This window comes from Carassius carassius, chromosome 7 (assembly GCF_963082965.1).
Source record: "Carassius carassius chromosome 7, fCarCar2.1, whole genome shotgun sequence".
Classification (NCBI taxonomy): Eukaryota; Metazoa; Chordata; class Actinopteri; order Cypriniformes; family Cyprinidae; genus Carassius; species Carassius carassius.
In genome coordinates this window covers 22,501,038-22,525,134 of record NC_081761.1, presented here as the reverse complement: position 1 = coordinate 22,525,134, position 24,097 = coordinate 22,501,038, and the positions used below count along the sequence as shown (strand labels likewise).

The window sequence follows — 24,097 nt, the reverse complement described above, 5'->3', positions numbered from 1 at the left end:
ACCAACTGGGCAGTTAACAGTGTCAAGCTGGCGGTCTCTGCACCATGAGGAGATGAGCTTCCACCTCAGGGCATACAGTTTCCTCATAGAGGGAGCTCTGGATTGGAGGAGGGTCTCAACAACCTCGGTTGATAGACCGGAAGCTATGAAATGTGCCCCCTCAGGGGCCACACCCACAATTTCCACAACTCCGGGCGAGGGTGAATTATTTTGAATTATAAAATAATTATAATTATATCTATATATGGGTGAATTATAATCTCCCAGGAATATACACTACTCCGAATGAGAGGAGTTTGCCCTGGGACCACAGAAGGATCTGGTGTGCCAGCTTGTACAAGGGGCCCGAATGCAGATCTCTCTGGTGACTGATATAAGAAAGCGCCAATGTGTTGTCGGTGCGCACCAACACATGGTGACCTCTCAGGTCTGGGAGGAAATATTTCAATGCCCGATGCACAGCTAGCATCTCTAGACAACTGGTATGCCATGTCAGATGGCGACCGCTCCACAGACCGTGGGCAGGGTTGCCACTCATGACCGCACCCCAACAGGTGAGGGACGCATCTTTCGCTAGCGTTACACGGCGACCAAGAGCTCCCAGCACCAGGCCCTGATTCAAGAACCAAGGTTTCTTCCACATGTCTAAGGCACGAAGGCATCGCCGCGTGACCTTGATAGTTCGTAATGGATTCCCCCTCGGGGAAAATCCCTTGGTCTTGAGCCACCACTGTAGGGGTCTTATGTGCAGGAGGCCAAAAGGTATCACGTTGGACACAGCTGCCATAAGCCCTAACAGTCTCTGAAACTGTTTGATAGTGAGTGACTGGCCTTCTTTGACTCTCTCGACTGATGTGAGGATCGACTCGATCCGAGCAGGAGACAGACGTGCCTGCATCGTGGTCGAATCTCACATTACGCCTAGATAGGTGGTTCTCTGAACTGGAGAAAGTACACTCTTTTTTCCGTTTAGTCTCAAACCCAGCTCCCCCATATGTGCGAGAACGACATCTCGATGTCGAACCGCCATTTGCTCTGATTGAGCTAAAATCAACCAATCGTCGATATAGTTCAGAATGCGGATGCCTTGCATATGGAGGGATACCAGAGCCGCATCTACACATATCGTGAACGTGCGGGGTGAGAGTGCAAGGCCGAAGGGAAGTACTCGATATTGGTAGGCTTTGCCCCCGAAAGCAAACCTCAGAAACTCCCTGTGTTGTGGAAGGATGGATATGGAATTATGCGTCTTTGAGATCTATTGTGACAAAGCAGTCCTCGGATCTGATTTGAGCTACAACCTGTTTGACAGTGAGCATTTTGAACTTCAGTGACATTACTGAGAGGTTAGATGACGTAAGTCTAAGATCGGACGCAACCCCTCATCCTTCTTTGGAACTATGAAATACCGGCTATAAACCCAGACTCCCTGTCTAGAGGAGGGACCACCTCGATGGCCTCCTTCCTTAATAGGGTATTCACTTCTTGTTCCATAACCAGAGCCTGCCGGAGGCCGACTATTGTCGGTGTAACCCCGTTGAATGTCGGCGGTGGATGGCCGAACTGAATGCGATAGCCTGTGTGCAGGACCCATTGAGATACATTTGGCAGTAGTTTCCATGCTGCTAACTAATGTACTAAGGGAATCAGTCTATCTAGAGACTGACCTCTGGTGTAAGAGGCCCCCGAAGGGGAGGTGAGCATCTCAGCTCCGCTACGCTCACGGGCGGAAATAACTGAGAGCAGTGCTCGCTGGAAGCCGCTGCACCCTGAAACTCTGGCAGGGTTGGCAGACCCACCTCCCGAGGGCACTGAGGTGAGACAGGCACCGTGTAATGAGGTGGACACCGCTCTACCCCAGTAGGGGCCGCCCTCTGTAGTCGTGACCAAAATGCGTCATGACTTCTTGGCCGTGGACCTCCCAGACTGGCCCAGAGCGTTGCTTCAGCCTCTGGTCCCGAAGCGGCAACGCTCTGTTTGTACTCGGAGGGGGCTGCTCCCACCCAGCAGTCCCTCCAGTACATCCAACTTCATGAGTCAAATAACCGTCATTATATTCCTCAGAATTTAAACAATCAAACAATCAGACATGTAAATACTGTCTGGATTGTGATACAATACACATTGTAGTGATATATTGAACTTCTCAAAGTTAGATAACAGTCATTAGATTCCTCAGAATCCAATGCAATCCAACAATCAGACAAGTAAACACGGTCTAGATTGTGATAAAGTACACATTGTAGTGATATATTGACTTCTCAAAGTCATCATATTCCTCAGAATTTAAAATAATCAAACAATCAGACAAGTAAACACGGTCTAGATTGTGATACAATACACATTGAAGTGATATTAACTTCTCAATGTCATTAAATTTCTCAGAATTTAATGTAATCAAACAATCAGGCAAGTAAACATGGTCTAGATTGTGATAAAGTACACACTGAAGTGATAGAACTAACTCATCCTTTATTAAATGGAGTTTAAATAACCAGACACGCGGTCGGGTATGGAAAAATTCACATCAAAGCTGAAAATGATGTAATACACGCGTTGCCTCGACAGCGCGTGAATATCTTAGTCACACAAACAATATTAATCCCCTCGGAGATTAAATAGCTGCTCATAACGCTGCCCGTATAATGTTAGGCATAACATTGTTTGTTGTATACTGGCGCTTATGCAACTTTATGTTTGTGCAACTACAAGCTCGCCGACGCCCGGAATCGGGCAGATCTGGTGGGTAAGGTAGGAGATAAGGACGTGCCCATCTCCATTCCTTCCAGCAGATCGATCTGCGAACCCAACGAATGCTGGTGCTGCTCCGCCTCGGCGAAAGCGGGACCGGCATCGCGAGGAATGCTGGCGAAGGCTCACTTCTCGAAAAGAGCCTTCCGGGATCGAAGCGCACGTGAAATCATACGCAGCGCGCTTTGATCCCGGGCAGACCATGCACAGACCATGTGTATCCCCGCCTCTAATGTTTAGCTTTGTTGAGTAGGGAGGAACACACAATCTGAATGCGGTCTGGATTCACCCTTCAGATGCCAGTCTTAGCTTTGCTCTCTGACATACTATAGCTACTTAAAGGAGCTAATAGTGACGAACGACAATAAATAAGACTGACAAGGCAGAAAGACATGCACACACAGAGCGCTTGCTGAAGGACAAGAAGCTGTAGCCAGCTGCGTGGCAGGTGCCTTTATAGCTTCCTGGTCGCTACGTCACCCCGCCCGTGACGTCACACCCTTCCATTGGAAAGATTGCACACGATATTCAGAGTCGGTCTCGTCAGGGACGTTCCCCAAAGCGCTTGACGCAGCTCGAGTTCCTGAAAAGGAATCATTGTTGTTACTGGCTGCATGTAAATTGCATTTGAGAGCCCTCTTTATCCCCATTTACCGGTAGAATACTAAATGAACTGACACAAATAAAACAATTTAGTGTGCCTAAATGACTTATGTCAAGTCAAGGTCATGTCATTGCATGTTTACATGTTTTTTCCCGTTATGCCTCACTATGTTTCTCCCTACTTTTGTCAATGCTCTCAATGTGACTGTAATTTCAAGATTTAATGCCCTACACAATTACATCCTCCATCCTGTGGCACTGCTATGACACAGCTCAAAACAAAAACAAGCAAACAGCACATTAGCATCCAAACGTGTGCAGGGCAAAGAGTTCCGCATGTCCCCCGGCACAGCAGCCCAAAACAGGGTAAGCATGACTGAACACAAGGCTTGAAACAGCCAGAGAGGCAGCGGCCAGATTCACATTAACCATTTGCCCTCTTGTGCCCCAGCACACTGCATCCCTGAGTGACAAGCTGCCATCCACAGATCTTCAGAGAGAAAATACAGGATTAACCAATCAACATAGTGAGGTCTCCTCCTCTCAAATCAGTGTAGAGATTTGATGATTCCAAACTGTGCATATCTGAGATGAGAGTAAGATGACAGGGTGAGGAATGTTTACTGATGTCTACAGGTGTGTAAACAACCATGCACATTTGTTTGATATATGAACATGCTGCATCCTGGAGATGAAATTTGAATTGAATTAGCTGTGCACTACCGAAGTTTCCACACAGTTTCATTTGGAATTACTGAATTGCAGTTTAAAGAAAATCTGAAAATTACTATATTGCTTATTTATATCCATCTGCAAGGTTTATATAAATAAAATTAAATAAATAAATACAAATGGGGACATGTATTTACTTAACAGGTTTTAACAAAACCTATGTATATATAGCTAAAATAAGCTAAATACATTCATTTATACCAACTGTTGGTTAAATCATGTAGAAATATATATTTAAGGTAACAGCGGCAGTTTACCACATATTGCAGTGTAAAACTCCTCAAATATTCAAGATTTGTTCAAAGCTTGTCTTAAAATAATTAACTTTTTCTTTTTTTTTGAATTACACATTAAAGTATATGGATTTTAATGGATTCTAATTTTATTGTCTTAAAAATTTGCTTTAATTACCATGAAGTAGTTCAACTTTGTTTTTTTAATTACTTATTTATTCAGCACATAAATATTTATTCAGCAATGACGCATTAAATTGATTCAAAAGGACAGTAAAGTCTTTAAATCAGCATATTAGAATGATTTCATTTTTTATATAATATTGTTATTTATTATATATTTATGTTGTTATATATTACCTTTTTATATATGCAGTAAATAAATCCAGAAAAAAGCTATTTTATATATGCAATAAATAAATGCAACCCTGGTCAGCATATACGTCTTAAAAAAAAAAAATAAATAAAAAAAAAAATCCCAAACTTCTTAACAGTAGTATAGAGAAACCATCACCATTAGATATGAAGACAGCATAGCTGAGTACACACAAAATACAAAATACTTCAGAGCCCATTATAATACTGGCTTTACAGAGAAATATGACAACAATGACCTTTACGATAAGCCACGCATATACATCCGAACTTCATAAGGGCAGAACTGGGGATGGATTTCAGTCTGTATTCTTTAAAGGTTCTTAAGACAAAAGCTATTGTAAAAGCTAAATCTTTATCATTAATAACTTAAGACAAAATACTTTGTCATTTTTTATTTTTTTTTACAGCATACCATATTTAATGTTTGAAAGATTCAGGCTACAAGGTAAAATTACAAAATGGAGGCATTTCAACAAATGACTCTCAAGGTAGCCTTCCTTATCTGAGCTGCCAGACACTCTCACAGAGCCACAATGATTCAAAATGTCTGAATAATCACTACAAGAGGGCTTGCATCATCCGAAGAGGATTCTGCTTATTTATATAATTCCTAGAGGTTTGTGTTTCTATAAGCCATTAGAGGTGTGTGTTTATGTGTCAAAAGGCAAACGTCAATTGGGGCTTGATCTGTCTTTAATTAGGTTTTGTTTTTATTCTTTTGGTACAGGCAAATCAGCTTTCTCACCCACCTCGGGCATCAGTGCAATTCAAAAGACGCTTGTTTGCTTATTGTTTGTGTTCTGAGCTGATTGTAATGGGAAGACGTTAACCAGCGCTGTATGCGCTGCATGTGCCCCGCTTAGAAGACTCGCCTCAGGCAGTCACCTCAATTTTTTCAACCTTACCCTCCTTCCTCATCCATCCTATCCTTTGCATTTTTTTTAATCAACAAAGTAGTGAAATAACAGGGAAATATGAGGGAGAAATGCAACAAGAAAATCAGTTATTTTAAATATCAGGGATTGAGCACACTATAAATGGGATGTCCTGCAACTGTTACCTTAATGAGCTATTTCTACCTAATGTTAAAGGGTTAGTTCACCCAAAAATGAAAATTATGTCATTAATGACTCACACTCATGTCGTTCCAAACCCGTAAGACCTCCGTTCATCTTCGGAACACAGTTTAAGATATTTTAGATTTAGTCCGAGAGTTTTCTGTCCCTCCACTGAAAATGTATGTACGGTATACTGTCCATGTCCAGAAAGGTAAGAAAAACATCTTCAAAGCAGTCCATGTGACATCAGAGGGTCAGTTAGAATTTGTTGAAGCATCGGAAATACATTTTGGTACAAAAATAACAAAAAATATGACATTATTCAGCATTAACACCCCCCCCCCCCCCTCCAAAAAAAAAAAAAAAGTTTAGTTGGTAAATAATTATGTATTTAGGTTTCTAAATTCTGTGATTTTTAAATACTATTTTTTAAACCTAACAGTGGTTAAATATTTTTCAAAGGTAATGTTTTACATAAATATCATAAGATAATAATTCATAAATATCATAAAAAATAATAATCTTCACATAGCATTTTACAACTTGTACTAACCTAGCCACGTTATGAAACAGTGAAGTTATCTGACATTTTAAAAGATTTTAAATTGTTCATATAGTTTATAGGTTCAAAAAGGTAGTTTTATATTAGCAATAAATAAGAACTATTTGGTAATAGTAATATAATTGTTGTTGTTATTAGTAATAGTATTTACCTTTAAGATAATACTATGGTAATTTCCATGCTAAATTATAGGAGTGGGAGAAAAAAAAAAATCTCTAATGCATTGCATGTCAGTCTTTAATGATTCTGAAAACTTCAGAATGCATGTTAGAAACGTGCGTTTTGCTGAACAACTCGCCCTTTTAAATCCCGATATTACATTTTCCTCTTGCATTATGCCATTTGAAATGCAGTACATACTGTATACACAAAGCTCACCCTCACTTTGTGTGTGTTTGCAGGTGTGCATTATCTGTGTATGCAGCTCAATCAACTTGAATCTCCAAATGCTTGTACGATGCAAGAGTACTGTAATGGCAGTCAGTGATATTTTCTGGAGAAAAAGAGAAAAATCCATACTGTGTGTGTCTGAACACTTTCAGATACTTAAAGCAGATATTGAAAGTATTTTTTGTTTATCGCCTGTAATATGTTTCTTTGTTCCTCTCATTACATTTGCTTGTATATTTTCAATCTATATTTAGTTTATAATTCTGAACATACAATTGGTTTAATTTATTATTAATTTGCAATTATAAAATCTCTCTCTCTCTCTCTCTCTCTCTCTCTCTCTATATATATATATATATATATATATATATATATATATATATATATATATATATATATTAGTGCTGTCAACGTTAACGCGTTAACGCATGCGATTAATTTTTGTCTGGTTTAACGTGTCAAAATATTTAACGCAATTAACGCAGCATCCGTATTTTCTGCCATCCGTTGGCTAGCTTTACATTATATGATCACGCTCTTATTCATTTAAATACTTTTAAACATTTAAAGCGCGGCAAGACAAAAGAGAATGCGCTGTCTGTGAATGCCCTTATGTGACACGTACACACGTACACACACACACACACACACACACACACACACACACACACACACACACACACACACACAATGCATAGACAGGGCGCCAGAATCCAGTTCTCTTAAGCGCTTGAACTAACAATAAACATCCCAAAGTGCCAGTTTTGTCGATTATCCTCATAAGAGCAATCTTAAATGATTTATATAAAGTCTAAAATGAACAAAAAGAGTTGTGAGAGAATGAGGCGAGATCCATAGACAGTATATAAACGGTGAGATCCGCGTGTCTGTCTGCTCTTAAAGGGACAGCAGCCAATAAAGCTTCCTGTCAGTAAAGTTAAAGAACAAGGGGAACAGAGAAAATGACTCGCTGCTCTTGACTAAATAACTTTTGTAGCTTTAATAAGGATTAACTATTTAATTTATAGTTTATGCAGTGCGGACTGCATATAACTTTGATAACTTTATTAAATTTCTGTATATTTCCTAACTGCTAAGACAGGAAGGGCAGGAGTAAACATGACATTTATTATGGGTTTATGTTAGCATTGTTTTAAGTTTACTTAAATTAAATACTGTTATATTTTTGAAGCCTAATAATAAATGTAAAAAAAAAAAAAAAAAAAAGTATTTAAAATATACTGTCTTTATGTTGTTTCTACATTAATTTGATTAACTGTGAAATTATTACATTAAAAAATATATTAAAAACGTACAAAAACATTTCTTTTTTTATTGCGATTAATCACAGAAAAAATTTGTGATTAATCTAGTTAAAGTTTTTTATCGATTGACAGCACTAATATATATATATATATATATATATATATATATTATAATTGTAAATATATGCAATTAATGCAATTATCTAATCAACCAATCACATGGCAGTTGCTTCAATGCATTTATGGGTGTGGTCCTGGTCAAGACAATCTCCTGAACTCCAAACTGAATGTCAGAATGGGAAAGAAAGGTGATTTAAGCAATTTTGAGCATGGCATGGTTTTTGGTGCCAGACGGGCCGGTCTGAGTATTTCACAATCTGCTCAGTTACTGGGATTTTCACGCACAACCATTTCTAGCGTTTACAAAGAATTGTGTGAAAAGGGAAAAACATCCAGTATGCAGCCGTCCTGTGGGCGAAAATGCCTTGTTGATGCTAGAGGTCAGAGGAGAATGGGCCGACTGATTCGAGCTGATAGAAGAACAACTTTGACTGAAATAACAACTCGTTAGAACCGAGGTTTGCAGCAAAGCATTTGTGAAGCCACAACACGCACAACCTTGAGGCAGATGGGCTACAACAGCAGAAGACCCCAACGGGAACCACTCATCTCCACTACAAATAGGAAAAAGAGGATACAATTTGCACGAGCTCACCAAAATTGGACAGTTGAAGACTGGACAAATGTTGCCTGGTCTGATGAGTCTCGATTTCTGCTGAGACATTCTGATGGTAGAGTCAGAATTTTGCGTAAACAGAATGAGAACATGGATCCATCATGCCTTGTTACCACTGTGCAGGCTGTTGGTGGTGGTGTAATGGTGTGGGGGATGTTTTCTTGGCACACTTTAGGCCCCTTAGTGACAATTGGGCATCGTTTAAATGCCACGGCCTACCTGAGCATTGTTTCTAACCATGTCCATCCCTTTATGACCACCATGTACCTATCCTCTGATGTCTACTTCCAGCAGGATAATGCACCATGTCACAAAGCTCGAATCATTTCAAATTGGTTTTTTGAACATGACGATGAGTTCACTGTACTAAAATGGCACCCACAGTCACCAGATCTCAACCCAATAGAGCATCTTTGGGATGTGGTGGAACAGGAGCTTCGTGCCCTGGATGTGCATCCCACAAATCTCCATCAAATGCAAGATGCTATCCTATCAATACGGGCCAACATTTCTAAAGAATGCTTCCATCACCTTGTTGAATCAATGCCACATAGAATTAAGGCAGTTCTGAAGGCCAAAGGGGTCAAACACAGTATTAGTATGGTGTTCCTAATAATCCTTTAGGTGAGGGTGTTTATATATATATATACAAGATGAATGTAGATCAAGAATTGCAACACTTCCATTTGTTTAATTGATAATAGGTATTGGCAGCAAATTCACCATAGATCATATGTATCGAAGTACCAAGGGAGAAAAAAAAAAGCATCAAGATGCATTGATAATTGTTTTATGATTACAGTGCAGCCTTCTGAATTATAACTCGAATCGTGAGGTGCCTAGAGATTCCAATCCAGATTACCTACTAAATAAATCCCTTTATTCACTAAAGAAATAGTGAAATCAGGAGTTTAAAAAGACTTTGGAGCAGTATTTACACAGGAGGATTGTTCATCTCTATATAAAAACAGTAACAAAGATATTAATATTTAAAGTTGTATCTGGCCATCTTCACATGAATCAAATTCAGGCTGAACTCAAATCTTTTCTCGGAGAATATACCTGAAACACGTGCTAACTTCTAGGCTGTGATCTAATGTCCATGACAATTTATGTTCTTGTCCCTTATGTCCCATGTCGTCTCTCCCATTCTCTAGCAGCTTCTTCTGCCCTTCCTCTCCTAGTGTTGACATGCTATCTTTAATCTACTCAATAGTCTGTGATCCCTCACTCCTGTCCAATCCAACTCTCAACACATTTTACCTGGAGCAGTCCTCCACTGACCTATCCTGCCGTTACCTTACATCACCTCACCTCTCTCTGCTTTTGTGTAAAAGAAAGCAAAGTCATTAGACCTACCACGAGACCACAACAAACAACTCTGCCTTTCGGCATTTGAGGACAGCATGACATGCCCACAGACACCCAAGCCCATTCTCACCTTTATAACTGCATCATTATATTGCTATTGCTTAAAATGCGACCAAAATAAAAAAGCCCTCTGTTTCTCATTCTCTGTCATTCCTAATCTCTCTATTTCTCTTCCCACATGCAAGCATTTCAGAGGACTGAAGCCCATTTGGCCTTTCTCCCCTGGGCTGTGCCTGTCCTTGCCCTGCTGTGGAGACTCACAGAGGCCTCAGGGAAACTGTAAGAGCCTTCCAGGCCAGACAGACTGACAGAGACAGAAGTGAATAGGATAAAGGCTCCACAGAGATTGACCCACTGCAAAGGGGTCTATTAGCGCAAGCTACTGTCTGTTAAACGACTCTGAGGGTGATTTGGGAAGGTTTTTTAGTGTCTTGCTTGACAAGAGTCAGAGTGAGATTCTGCAGGACTCTCTGCAGTGCAGTTTTATGGTTATAGACTGTAAAACCTCAAGAAGCAGATTTCCAAAATTTCCAGATTTCTACTAGAGGTTCAGCAAGAAATCAGTTATACAGGGAACTTTAATCTGATTGGCTACATTCACTGTGTCACTGTTTAGGAATGGCAGCAGTATTTACTAACAGATGTGAATCAATCAAATTGAACTGTTCATACTTGCAGTCTTATCAGTACAGTACAGTATCAGTACAGTACCTTGTGTTGTTCAAATTTGTGTGCAATTCTTACTTCTGTGGAACATCCCTCAAAGTAGTGTGTGTGTGTGTGTGTGTGTGTGTGTGTGTGTGTGTGTGTGTGTGTGTGTGTGTGTGCGCGTGCAGCAGAAAAAAAAGAAAGAAGAAAGAAAAAAGAAAAAGAAAAAAAAGAAAAACAATACTGGTTTCTACCAACATGAGGACAAATAAATGTTCATTTCCATTTTTGGGTGAACTATCCCTAAATATTTCAGGGCTCTTGGCAGTCTTCAGAATGAAAGAAAGAATGAAAGAAAGAAAAGCTGTTCAGTGCTGCTGTTTGAACACAGACATTTTAATTCTTCATTTAGTGCCGCATACATAAATACTTCATTATGAAAAATTGGAACCAAGTTTGCCTTAATGCACCGAGATGAAGAGTAAAGTGTAGAAACAGACCCATTCTGCTGTATTATGAAGCACATCAGCAGTCTGCTCATGTTGCCATGTGAGAGAGAGAGAGAGAAAGAGAGAGAGAGAGAGAGAGAGAGAGAGAGAGAGAGAGAGAGAGAGAGAGAGAGAGAGAGAGAGACAGAGAGACAGAGACACAGAGAGAGAGAGAGAGAGAGAGAGACAGAGAGACAGAGTCATGTGCCAGTGACACATCTCAGTTCATTCTAACAGCCTCCACTGGATCATCGGCAGGCCACATGTGCCCCACTGCAGATGAAGCAATTACTATGAAGGCACACACACAGTTACATTCGATAGAAAAAAGCACATCCGTACAAATGCATACCCATGCAGCCGATACGAAATGAATATAAATAAACAACCATGCAGCCGTATCACTTCCTACATGATTATGACACTAACAACCCTGTTATACATACCAAACAGTCAGTGTACAGTATCTATTGTAAATGTGCCTACATATGTTCAGCCACAATTTTTGTTCTCCAACAAGCCATTTGAGAAAGGAGTGCATGACTTTCTGAAAACAGTTTTTTCACATCGGAATGCTCCTCTCTCCCTTGGCTGGCTAATCAGTGAGCATGTGTCTAAAAGCTGGATAAAGCCATTACAACACTAGGTCTAAAAACAGCTGAGAAGAAAATCTGTCTCGCTGGTGGCGGACTGGGCACGGGCCAACTAGACAGCAGTCTGTGCAGTGTGCACACACACATGCTGCAACCAAGATACCTCCGAGGTGTTAAAATATGACTTTTGTTGTGGAGAAAGAGCTCTCGCTCTCTGAAGAAGGTGTACAAAAGGGAAACGATCCTGCAATTTTATATGCTTGGGAACATGTTCCAATCTCACTTTATCCTCCATCTAGGGCTCAGCTTTTCACTGCCACCACACTTCAAACTGTTCTCCATAAAGACGGAGACAGCCAGACACTTTAGAATATCTCCATCAGCTTCATGCTGTGCACTGTCAGGCAGAGAAGCAGAAACTCGTTTAACAAAGGCCTCGCTCGCGCTCTCTCACTCCTGTCCTCAGTCTTGCTGCAAATTTCCTCTCTTTCCCCCAACTACTGCCTTTTTCCTGCAGTGCACACTTTCGCAGAGGCCTATACCCTTTCCTCCAACACATCTAAATATAGCCAGCCTCAAACAGAGCTGTGGCTGATAATGAGTTGTAAGAACAGCTGAAGTGGAGGACTGTGAATAAAACTATGATCCTTTTTCATGTTTACCCACCACATCCGATAGGAGAAGTAACAGACCGAGAGACTGAGATTCGTAAACGTAAATTATTAATCATACTTATTAAATATTATTATGTATGTCCTACTGAAACATAACTGTATACTGGAATGAAAGGTGAAATAAGAGTTTATGAAATCCAGAGTGGACTTTTAGACAGCACAAATTCTGAAATTCATTACTTGTAAATTAGGAACATTCCTTTCTCATATTTTGAAAGTACTACATTTTTCCCTTCTCGAGAACCTGGAAGATAATCATTTTGTTTTATGAGGGCAATATTGCCTGGTCATGATGCAACGACAAATAAACAATGACTGGCTATGTAAAACAACATACGTCATATCATGCATAACATTTTAATTTTGTTAATTGTACTAAAGCTGAAAAAAAGATCAAATTTATCAAATGATAAATCTAAAATAAATAAATGAGTGAAAAATATTGCCTTAATATCATTAATAAAATTACAAAATTTACTAGAAAAAAATAAATAAATCTAATAATAATAATAATAATAATTTGATAAACTGTTATTTTATGAACTTTTTAATTTTAGGTATGGGTAGGGTTAAGGGATCTAAAATATGGTCATGCAGAAAAAAGCATTAATATTTAAAAGTATTAATAAATGGCAAGTATGCTAGTAATATGCATGCTAATAAGCAGCTAAATAATAGTGAAAATCGGTCCTTAATAAAGTGTTACAAAAAAGGCATATCAAATTACTAGAACAAACTACAAAAAATATAAAAATAAATAAATAAAAAAAATTGCTTGCTTGCAGGGAATTAAACTAGATCTTATAAAACATTTACATAACATTCCACCTCTTCTTCATTTTAATTCAACATATAAACAAAATGAAATCTTCATTTTAAAGTCTGTGACTTTTAAGCCTGAGACCCTTTTATTTCTCAGCTATTCCAAGATCATGAGCCACTTTAACACGTGTATATCTTTATTGCGTGTGTAGGAGGGTGAATATAAAACAGGAGGTCAGCAAGACATTCCATAATCAAAACCATCCACCATTTAAAGAAAAACCAATGACTTACCAAGCACTCCCAGCCTATAGTTCAGGGTCACCACGATTACATTTCCGTAACTGGCCAGAATGCTGCCGTCAATCATGTTGCCTGTGCCTTCCATGTAGGACCCACCATGGATATAAACCATAACAGGCCTCAGCCCATTCTCATCATGGATGTCTGCAGGAAGAAGAAGAAGAAAAAAAATAATTTGAGCATAAAGTAAACGCTTTTTATATTTGTAGGATGATTAAACAACCCTTTCTCACCAACTATTAGTGGCCTGACAAAAGCACTGGCAGTTTTTCTCAAAAACGAACATCAGTAGAATACATTAGGCTTTACACTTTGACAAGCAAATCCAATAGTAAAATCCCAAATGAGAAGATTAGACAAATATCCCAAATTAAAGTGCTTTTTTATACCATTACCAAGCCACATTTCCATTGAAACTAATCGTACCTCGGCGAGATTCAGCTCAAGATGTGGCTCATGCACAGGGAAGTCCGTAATTGCTGCAGATGAGTTGGTTATTTGTGGGTCTCTCTTGTTCTGATTAAAGCCCCTGATTAGTACATGTGTAGGAGGCTGATTATAAAACACGAGACATGAAGCCCTAGGATGAGGAAGTCTTTGATAACATTTCACAAATTGCAGGCAGGCTTACCAGACTATAGATTTTTCCCACCAGATATCTAATGGTCTTGAACAACAAATGTGGATACAGATGTATCTTTTTGTTTAGTCACAATAAAAACACGCACTGAAACGTTCTAGATGAGTGATTTTACTGCAGACGCTGAACAATATAATAATATCAACTAATGCATCTTAAGGGAAACTGTAAACCACTGGCCTATATTTCCACTTAATGGCAACCTTATTAGGTACAGCTGTTAAACTGCTTGTTAATGCAAATATCTATTCAGCCATTCACATGCCAGCATTTCAGTGCAGACGGATCCTAACCACAGCTAAAAGGCTTCCATCAGCCATCCTTCACAAACCTTAACATCTACCACAGTTTTATCAGTTTCAATACAAGCAATTCAGACAAATGTGATTTATGGAATATTTCACACCTTTAAACCACAGGAGAAAATCAATCCTTCACAATAGTTTAAAATCAGCCCAATTCCGTAAAAAAAAATTAAATGTGGATTTGGCGACCCTGCTTCCAACATGAGCTGCATCCAAAGGGATTTAAACTCTGCATATTGGTAGCGGCTCCCTGATGTGCGAAAATTATATTAAATATTACAATGTTACTGGGAGTAGGCAATAATGGTCAGACAATCAGCAGGAGCAGAATTAAGAAAACAGCAGGGCTTTAATACAAAAACACACACAATGAATGGCAACTTTTGGTAAAAAGCAAAAACAAAATCCCAGACATTTTGGGCAAACTAGAAACCCTGGCCGGATGCATTTTTTACATCCAAAAAGAGGGGAATGTCTGGGAAAAATAGGACGTATGGTCACCCTACATTCTGGTTCATAAACAATCTGGTGAAGTTCAAACTGGGGATCGGAATGGGGAAAAAAGATGATTTAAAAAAGTTTGTACATAACTCAGTTGTTTTTACCAGATGGGCTAGTCTGAGTACAGTATTTCACAAACCACTGATCGGTTGGGATTATCATGCACAGCCATCTCTAGGGTTTACATAGAATGGTCAGAAAAAGAGAAAATTTCCAGTGAGCGGCAGTTCTGTGGGCGAAAATGCCTTGTTGATGCCAGAGTTCAGATGAGAATGGCCAGACTGGTTTGAGCTGATAGAACGGCAACAGTAACTCAAATAACCACTTGTTACAACTGAGATATGAAGAGCAAGATCCCTGAAACCACAACATATCAAACCAACAGAAGACCACAGAGGTTACCACTCCTGTCAGATAAGAATAGGAAACTAATGCGACAATTTTTACAGGGTTACCAATATGGACAATAGAAGATTGGAAAAAGGTTGCCTGGTCTGTTGAGTCTTGGTTTCTTCTGTGATTTTCAGATGGCAGTGTAAGAATTTGATGTAAACCACATGAAAACATGGATCCATCTTGCCTTGTATCAATGGTTCAGGATGCTGCTGGTGGTGTAATGGTGTAGGGGATATTTTCTTATTATGTTGAGAAGTGCCATGACCTACCTGAGTACTATTGTTGATCATATCCCTTTCTGACCAATTCCAGCAGGAAAGTGCCCCATGTCACAAAGCTTAGATCATCTCAAACTGGTTTCTTGAACATGACAATGAGTTCACAATACTGGAATAGCCTCCACAAGTGACCAGGTCTCAAACCAACAGAGCACATTTGGGATGTTGTGGAACAGGAGATTTGCATCATGGATGAGCAGCCAACAAAATCTGCAGTACCTGTGTGATGCTTTCATGTCAATATGGACCAGAATCTCTAAGAAATGCTTCCAGCACCTTGTTGAATCTGTCCCACAAAGAATTAAGGCAGTTCTGAATGCAAAAAAAAAGGCAGTTCTGAGTGGTTGGTGGGTGTTTATATGTACTGTACATTCCATAGAAGAAAGAAAATCATACAGATTTGGAATGGCACGAGGGTGCTTAAATGAAATCAGAATTTTCATTTGTGGGTGAACTATTTCTTTAAGACGGTTAACTTTTCTGAAAGTTCACAAAAACACCTACGTAACAATGACTTACAATTGATTCAAAGACTCCTTAAAAAATACTGTTTACAAACAAGTCATAACACTGTTTTTTTGTTTTTTTTCAGGGTGAATAATCAGTTTGCATCTTTAATTAAGTGTGTTTTAATGCTCTGTGGTTTGCACAGTTACTCTTATTAGGATAATGTGTATACTTATATTTCATCAAAGCTTCCTCAGCCTGCTCAAAACTGCTGATGGAAAGAGAGCTAATGGCTTCAAAAAGGGGTTATGACATTTGGTGTGTTTGTGTGTGTGTGTGTGTGTGTTTGTTTGCATCCACTTCTGTAAACACACTTACTGCAAACAGTCTCGTCTCAGTGGGAGTGGTATATCTGCATTAGAAACGCCCTTGTTGGCTTCTCAGACTGGAGTGGAGTCCAGCAGGGGTACGGTGTAAGACCCAGAGTAATTGGTGTTCATACGTCACTGTACTTTGATTATTGGTTTCTGTTGCATATGGCTTCATTAACGGCATAGAGGTGGTGCACAAACACGCAGACAAATACACACACACACACAGCGTGGTCTGCTGCAGCGCTGGCACAATACTACAGTGCCTGTGGGCAGGCGTGCAGAATTAAAGGCAAGCCTGTGTATCGTTCTCCCCCGCAAAGGAAAACAGAAAGAAGGAGAGAGAGGGAAACAGAGTGAGAGAGAAAGAGAAAGAGAAAGAGAGGGAGAGCTGGAAAACAACCCGTCGTGACAGGTGATTAATCTCGGTCGGGTTCTGAGTGGGCGCCAGGCAGCGCACTAATGCGAGTGCGTCTATTTTGCAGCTCTTTGCTGGTGTACAACTTTCAGCGTTGCAGCGCCTTTATTGCGCTGGACTATCAGCAAGGCCAGAACCTCCTGTCTAATACTCTGCCTCTCAACCAGGCAGACTAATAACTGCGCAAGGGCTTCTTGTTTAGTGAAGATGTTACACAAGTATTGTGTTGATGTTTTACCCTTTTATACCAGTCTAGGATTACCTATTCTGACCCATTACTACCAACGCTGACAAAACTTTCCACCCACGTAATTGGAGAGCTCTATTAGGGAGAATCTTTACTGACAAACTTGACCCAGTAGAAGCAGTTTAGGTACTAATTTCATGGGCTCCTTCCAAGAAAACCATTTAAATCCTTCATCGCCACAGCTATTGGAAGGAGAACTATCCAGAAACACATTACGAGAATGGAGTGCTGCCATGAACTTGTTTAAAGTAGATGCCGATACACATCTTAAAGCTCTTCACAGTGAAACCCATAGATCAAGGGGACATATTGGAGGGGCTGTTAGCAGAGAAGGCAGCGCATTTTGCATCCCAGGTGCGTTGAAACTCAACTGGCATTGGAAACCTGCAAAGTTGGCAAACATGTTGGGTCTTGGGATTGATGATTTGGGGGCTGTACACCCAGAATTACTTCTTGCATGCAAAAACAGCTACTGCTGGCGCAGTGGAATGGAACCAAACATCTCGTTTTTAAAAGCTGAACTGATTTTTTTTTTAGCTTTTGTCAAAAAAAAAAAAAAAAAGTAATTCACAATATTTATTTTATCAGTTATGCACTCCAGTGGAATTTAACCACTTTGAGTTACTATTGCAATACTCTAGTTTTTTCATGACTTATGCTATAGGACTGTATAAAAGCATGCAGATGTTATGGAGTTGTTTCGCTTTTCCTTATTGCAAACAAATGTTATGGTTAAAGTGTTACTTAACCCTTAATTGAAAATTCAGACATTATTTACTCACCCTTTATGTGTTCCAAATCCTTATAAACACAAATTAAAATATTTGTAATATTCTCCATGCACTGACAAAATGTTCAAGTTTCAGAATGTTCATAAAGACATCATACAAGTAATCCAAATATGTTGCATAGCTATTATCAGTAAATAACAAAAAAACAATCTTTAATTTGCTCATAAAATGTGTTGCTTCACCTTATTAGTTATTGGAAACAACAGTTTATCTTTAGTCCATTTGGTAACTTAACTCTGCTGTAGCAACAAACAAATTAATCACTTACATTCTATGCATCTTATCCACTTTATTTATTTTTTTATCCATTCCCAGTAGTAGTTGTGTTAGTTGCTCAATCACTCACTCCTTCTAGAGCATATTTACATGGAAGAACAGCCCAGGGAGATACAAGAAACTTTCAGGTGTGAACGGGCCTTTAGGCGTCCACTCTGACCCCATCCTGTCAGTGCCAAGGCTTAGATGTTATACAAGTTCCCTTTCTTGTTTTGTCTGTGGAACTGTGCAGTGACAAGAAGACACTGGTAAAGAGGATGAGAGAACATGAAAGACAGAAATAAAATAAAAGGAAAAGATATAGAGAGCAAGAATGTCAGAGAGATAGAGAGAAAAGGGAAGGGTTGAATGAACGAAAGGAGAGAGTGAGTGGGGGTGACTCTGCAGTGCACACACCCTGGACATTCATCATTGCCAGGACAGGCCGAGGAGGATAATATATTCCCTCATGTGCTGCACGGCACTGCACACATTACTCATCTTTATACAGAGCAAGAACGAGAGAGAAAGAGCTGAATTCTTCATTAGACTCAACAGTTCTTATTAAAGAAATAGTTCACCCGAAAATGAAAATTCTGTAAGCATTTTCTCGTCCTCGTGTCATCTCAGACCTGTATGACTACTATGGACCACATAAGGAGCTATTTAGCAAAATGTACTGGCTTTTCAAAAAAAGTCTATTATGCTCGCCAAAGTTTTTATTTGATCAAGAAATACAGTGTAGTGTGTGTAACATGAAATACAGTGTAAAATGTATAAAATGTGTAATATTGTGAAATTACTCAAAAGAACACATTGTAATTGTCTATTGCAGTAATTTATTCATGTGGTGCAAAGATGAACTTTGGCAGCCATTAATCTACTCTGCAGTGTCACAAGAAACTTGCTCAAGAAAATTTTCTTGGTATTAGCATTTGAAAAGTTTTTTTCTGATTGATTTTTTTTTTTTTTTTTTTACATTTTACATAATGTCTTTATGTATAATCTATTATAAAGGGATATATACAAAATTAGAATACATTTGTGTGTGTGTGTGTGTGTGTGTGTGTGTGTGTGTGTGTGTTGTAATACATAATAATAATATCTAGTCATAAATGATTATAACCAAATTCACATCTAAAATGCATAATGTAACAATCAATTGATAAGTGTTATGTAATGTATGTAGTGTACTAACTGTGGTTACAACTATTCATGAGACTGTACAATGCATTATAAGGTGCATTAAAAGACATAATTTAGCATTTATACTACTGTTATAATGATTATACATAAAGGCTTTAAATAAAATTTTACCAAAAATAATTTGATCTGAACTGACCCCAAACTTAAATATAAATATTTTTAGTATATGCATAAATCAATTCATATATACTGTATGTATACATACATAATGAAATATATACAGAGAGTTTATTTGCAGAAACAGATAACTCCTTTTTTTTCTTCTTTTTATTGTTGTTGTCAGGTTTCTATTGTGTTTTACTGTTAGCTGTATTTTATTTTTTTATTTTTACTTAATCGAAATAACCAAACTGCAGTTTCATTGAGATTCATTGGAATCCACACTTGTTAAAAATGGAGTTATCTGTTTTTGCCAAATAAACTCTTCATATATAGTTTAATTTGACCTTTTCTACTTTTGCTATAACATTTAACATATTTATTTAACATTTAATGTATTTATGTTCCACAGAAGAAAGTAAGTCATACAGGTTTTGAAACATAAGAAAATAATGATTGAATTTTCATTTTTGAATAACCTGTTCCCAGAAGTGTTAGTAGGGAAGGATGGCTGTTAATGACCATGCAGTCTGTACAGTGCTGAGCTCTTCAGTCAGTCTGTTCAGCTGTAACACAGAATTGTTATGCACAGCAATACAGGGCAGGCACGCCAGCGAAAACCTAGCTGTAATATATCATTAAAGGCAATTGTATGCCAATTATTGGCCTCAAATCAAGCCGAAGTCAACCGTGGCTTCTGGACATGCACCATATTTGATATTCATGTACTGCTACTGGATCTCAAATGTAAGCTTTCAACATAAACCTTTAATAAAGCGGTTAAAGTAATGCCGTAGGCCCTTCATTCAGAACCCATGTTAACCAATTAAGGCATGGTTGACAAGTGATATTCTTTCACTCGTTCATTTCCAAACTAAAGCTCTTCCTTTCTGTTTAGGCTGAGTCTAAAGAGTGTCATCCTTTTAAAGGGACAACAGACTGAAAGAATAGCTTTCTCTTTCATTTCCATGCATTTAAAGAGTCTTTCTGGGTGAGTTTTTAAAGGTGGCAGGAAATTGCAGAGGCAGGTGCATTGCTGTAGGGTGATTTTGCAGGGGAGTCTTATGGTATAGGTACAACCTCAAGGGAGCCAGGAAGAGTAATTCATCGCCACTGCAGATGTTCACACAGACAGAGAGCATCGATCCTGCCCTTCTGAAAACACCATCTTCGTCTCTTCAGAACAAGACGCGTTCGGTAGGGGTATTACAGGACTTAACACTGTTTCTTTTTAAGGCAGCCTAATTTCAAAATGCAGAGATTAAATAGGCATTTGTAAATGTTAATATGCCATCTGGGCAACTCAGTCCACAGTCTAAGTCTATTTTTATAGCTGATAGTTTCCCTTTAATTACCAATTCATTGATGAGAAACATGATCCCCCCCCATAAATGTATGCATTTTTTATATTATATAAAATGTGCCATAAGCAATATTTTCAATTATACACGGAACACCACACACAAATAATTGGCATGTCGAAAACGTGTACAGACTAAATAAAGAACTTTTCAATTGCTCATACTCAACATTGTTAAGCTATATGGCACATGAGAAAATTATTAACAAATCCTCAATATTAACTAGTTGCTTATTAGCAGTGAGTAATCATGAGTAAATGATGACAGACTTAAACTTTTGTGTGGGAACTGCTTTAAAAAAATAAAATAATAATAATAATAATAATAAATAACTGTTGATGTTGACAATTTTACCATTATGTGTTCACACAGTGACGGGTTGCAAGAGGAATGCAATCTATTTCAACCAACTTTGTGAGCGATAGTATTCAGGTTGTTGCTCAAGCTGAACCTTGTAAAAGAGCAAAAATAAGATCTCAAAAAATTCTTCTTGTAGTATTTTCCCAGCTGGCTACAAACATGTGTTGGCTCTATTCCATACAGATACAGGTATCAGAGGGCAATCAGAAAATACAACAAGTCTGGACAGCAGCAATCAATGATCGCACACATCACTCAGAGATCATGACAGCTGACTCCTCGGCAGCCACAAACCACAGTCAGATCCACAAAAACAATTTATCAGATGTGTCAAGAGACACCACTACAGCCTGTGCCCAATACAGATCAATTCAATTATCATATATGTTTAACTGATCAGGTTCTAAACAACCTTACTATTAATAAGCAGACAATTAGGACTTTATTGAGGAAAATGTTAGTTAATGGTTTGTTAATGGTTGACCTTAAAACAAAGTGTGACAGCTGTTTTTTATATTATATTACAGTTATCTACGTATGATAATTTCTGAACTAAATAACGCCAACTGGCCAATTAGAACAATATGAGCTGCACAATACAAGCTCAAACAAGGTTTATTTATTGATTTATTAATTTTTTCATGCAAAATGGTCCAAGCACAACTTTTGATGTTCTTTTTAAAGAAGTCAACAGAACGTATTATATTTTCTTGATTCAAGTTTAAAGACATTCCCCTTACATAACATTATTGTGCTGTATGTGTGACTGTGAGGGACGAAGAGGTGATACACTATTGAGTATGCTGTTAGAATGCCCTTATAATTCAATTAATTAAAGGAAAAAATACTCCTGTATGAGTTTTTTTTAAGCAAGTGTGCTTTCCTGAATATCAGCATGTGTACATAATTGCAAATGTGCTATTAATTGTATACAACAGTGCAGAGCAACACTGCAGTGTTTTGTTCCTGATTGAATTCATTTTTGAACGAATCGAGTGAGCCAATGATTCAACGTTCCATTCATGAAGATAGTTACTTGCTTCGTTTCTAATTGAATCAGCTATATTGAACCAATCATTTGATTTGAATAATTCAGTTAATCATTTAATAAAACAGGGGCTTGCTGCCACCTACTAACAGTTTTAGTGTCATTTTTATTAATGACACATTCGGCAAAATATTGAATTATTGTTGACAATAATCATCTACCATTTTAAAGGTTTTAATCGCAAAATGAATCTTTATTGACACATTTATTTAATAGGGTTTTTTTTTTTACTTTAGTTTTTTTTTTTTTTATTGCATGGAGTCAGTTAAAAGCATCCACCCTGTTTTTTCTTTTCTTTTTTCATACACTTTGACCACCGTGTATAAAACATACATTCACATGGCTCTACCCTTTCATGGCATCTTATAATGTGTTGTGTCTTACAAAATATTATCTGTCCAAGTATAATGGGATGCAAAAGAGCAAGCCATTAATATTACGGTGAGAAGAATTTTTTTAACACAGCATCTGACAGGAGTTACAAATGAACAGATTTCCACCGTCAAAACAACACAGGTTAGTGCTCATGCTTCACCGGGCAATGAAAGAAAAATAATGGCAAAACTGAGAAAAAAGAGGGAAACATGACTGTTTAATCTTTTCTTTGAGGAGGAGAGGAAAAAAAGCATGCAGACTTTCGTCGACCATCTTTCACTTTGCAGCACTGGGAGAAGGTAATATTTATGTGGGAAACAAGTGTTATTTTATGGATGTTCTTGTATTTTCTGCAGAGGCAAACTTTAGCCTTTTCACACAGTCCTTCAGCGTGGTGCTAGGAATCGCCAAAGAGGAAAGAGGTGTCAAAAAGATGTGCTTTATGATGGTGCGCTTCGATGGCCAAAAACGTAAGAACAAAATTAAATAAACCTAAAGAATTCATTACAGGAAAAAAATTGGTTTCGCTTTCATGCAGGTTTCAGGCTGGAATCTTTTTTTGTTGTTGTTAAAAAAAATAGAAAAAAGATGGAAAAAATACCTTTATTTTCGCCACTCTCATTATTGGTGAAATCATCGCCTTTGACTGTGTTGGCTCCTACTGTCAACAACAGGGGAGAAGTAAAGAGGATAAATGGGGGAACAGATTTTAAAACAGCAGCTTTAATATTAAAAGAAAATCATTTCCAAAATGATTTATTTCAAGTTTGAAGAAAGTCTGCTGAAACCAACTATTGTAACACAATGAAGATTAGTCATTACAACTTGGAAATATTTCTCTAAATGAATACATACATTTTGTAGATAATTACAACTATTTTCCTGAACAAAGTTTTACTATTATAAAATATAAATAATATTAATTGTAATCTTCAGTAGTATTGCATTTTGGTGTGCAAATGAGGGGCAGAATAAAGTGCCCAAAAAATAAAAATAATAAACACTCAAAAAGAAACCTTTAATGAAATGCAGAATGAGCATCAGGTTTCTGGTGTTTCTGTAAATGACCTTGGCACATTATATATGCAGCACTGTGTGTTAACATTGGCTCACACTGAGAGTTTATGCAGGTTCCAATATTTCTTCAGTTAACAGAGGATTGTTGGATGTCAAGCTGTATAAACTAAAGCAAGTAGCATGTAAATCACTAGAGTGTGAATAACACACCCATGCTGGGTCATAAGCACTGCACAACAGGGATTATGAGGTTGGACTAGAAAAAAAAAAAGAAAAAAAAAGACGTAATAACTTTGCCAAGAGGTGATCACGATTAGATCCTGAATAATTATACACTTCTTTTCTCTTCTTTTGTTTTATTAGTTTGGGTCTATCACAATATATGATATTAATAATACATCACAAAAGTCTCAGCCTAAAGGCTAGACTTTTTAA

At 38.1% G+C, this 24,097-nt stretch overlaps 1 protein-coding gene across 1 annotated transcript in view; it reads right to left on the bottom strand.

Annotated features, from left to right (window-relative positions):
* LOC132143729 (neuroligin-4, X-linked-like) overlaps positions 1-24,097 on the bottom strand; it is a 132,963-nt gene that overhangs the window by 86,724 nt on the left and 22,142 nt on the right. The window contains exon 3 of the mRNA XM_059554210.1: positions 13,539-13,691. Within this exon, the coding sequence (XP_059410193.1) occupies positions 13,539-13,691 (153 nt within the window). The remainder of the gene's footprint in view (positions 1-13,538; positions 13,692-24,097) is intronic.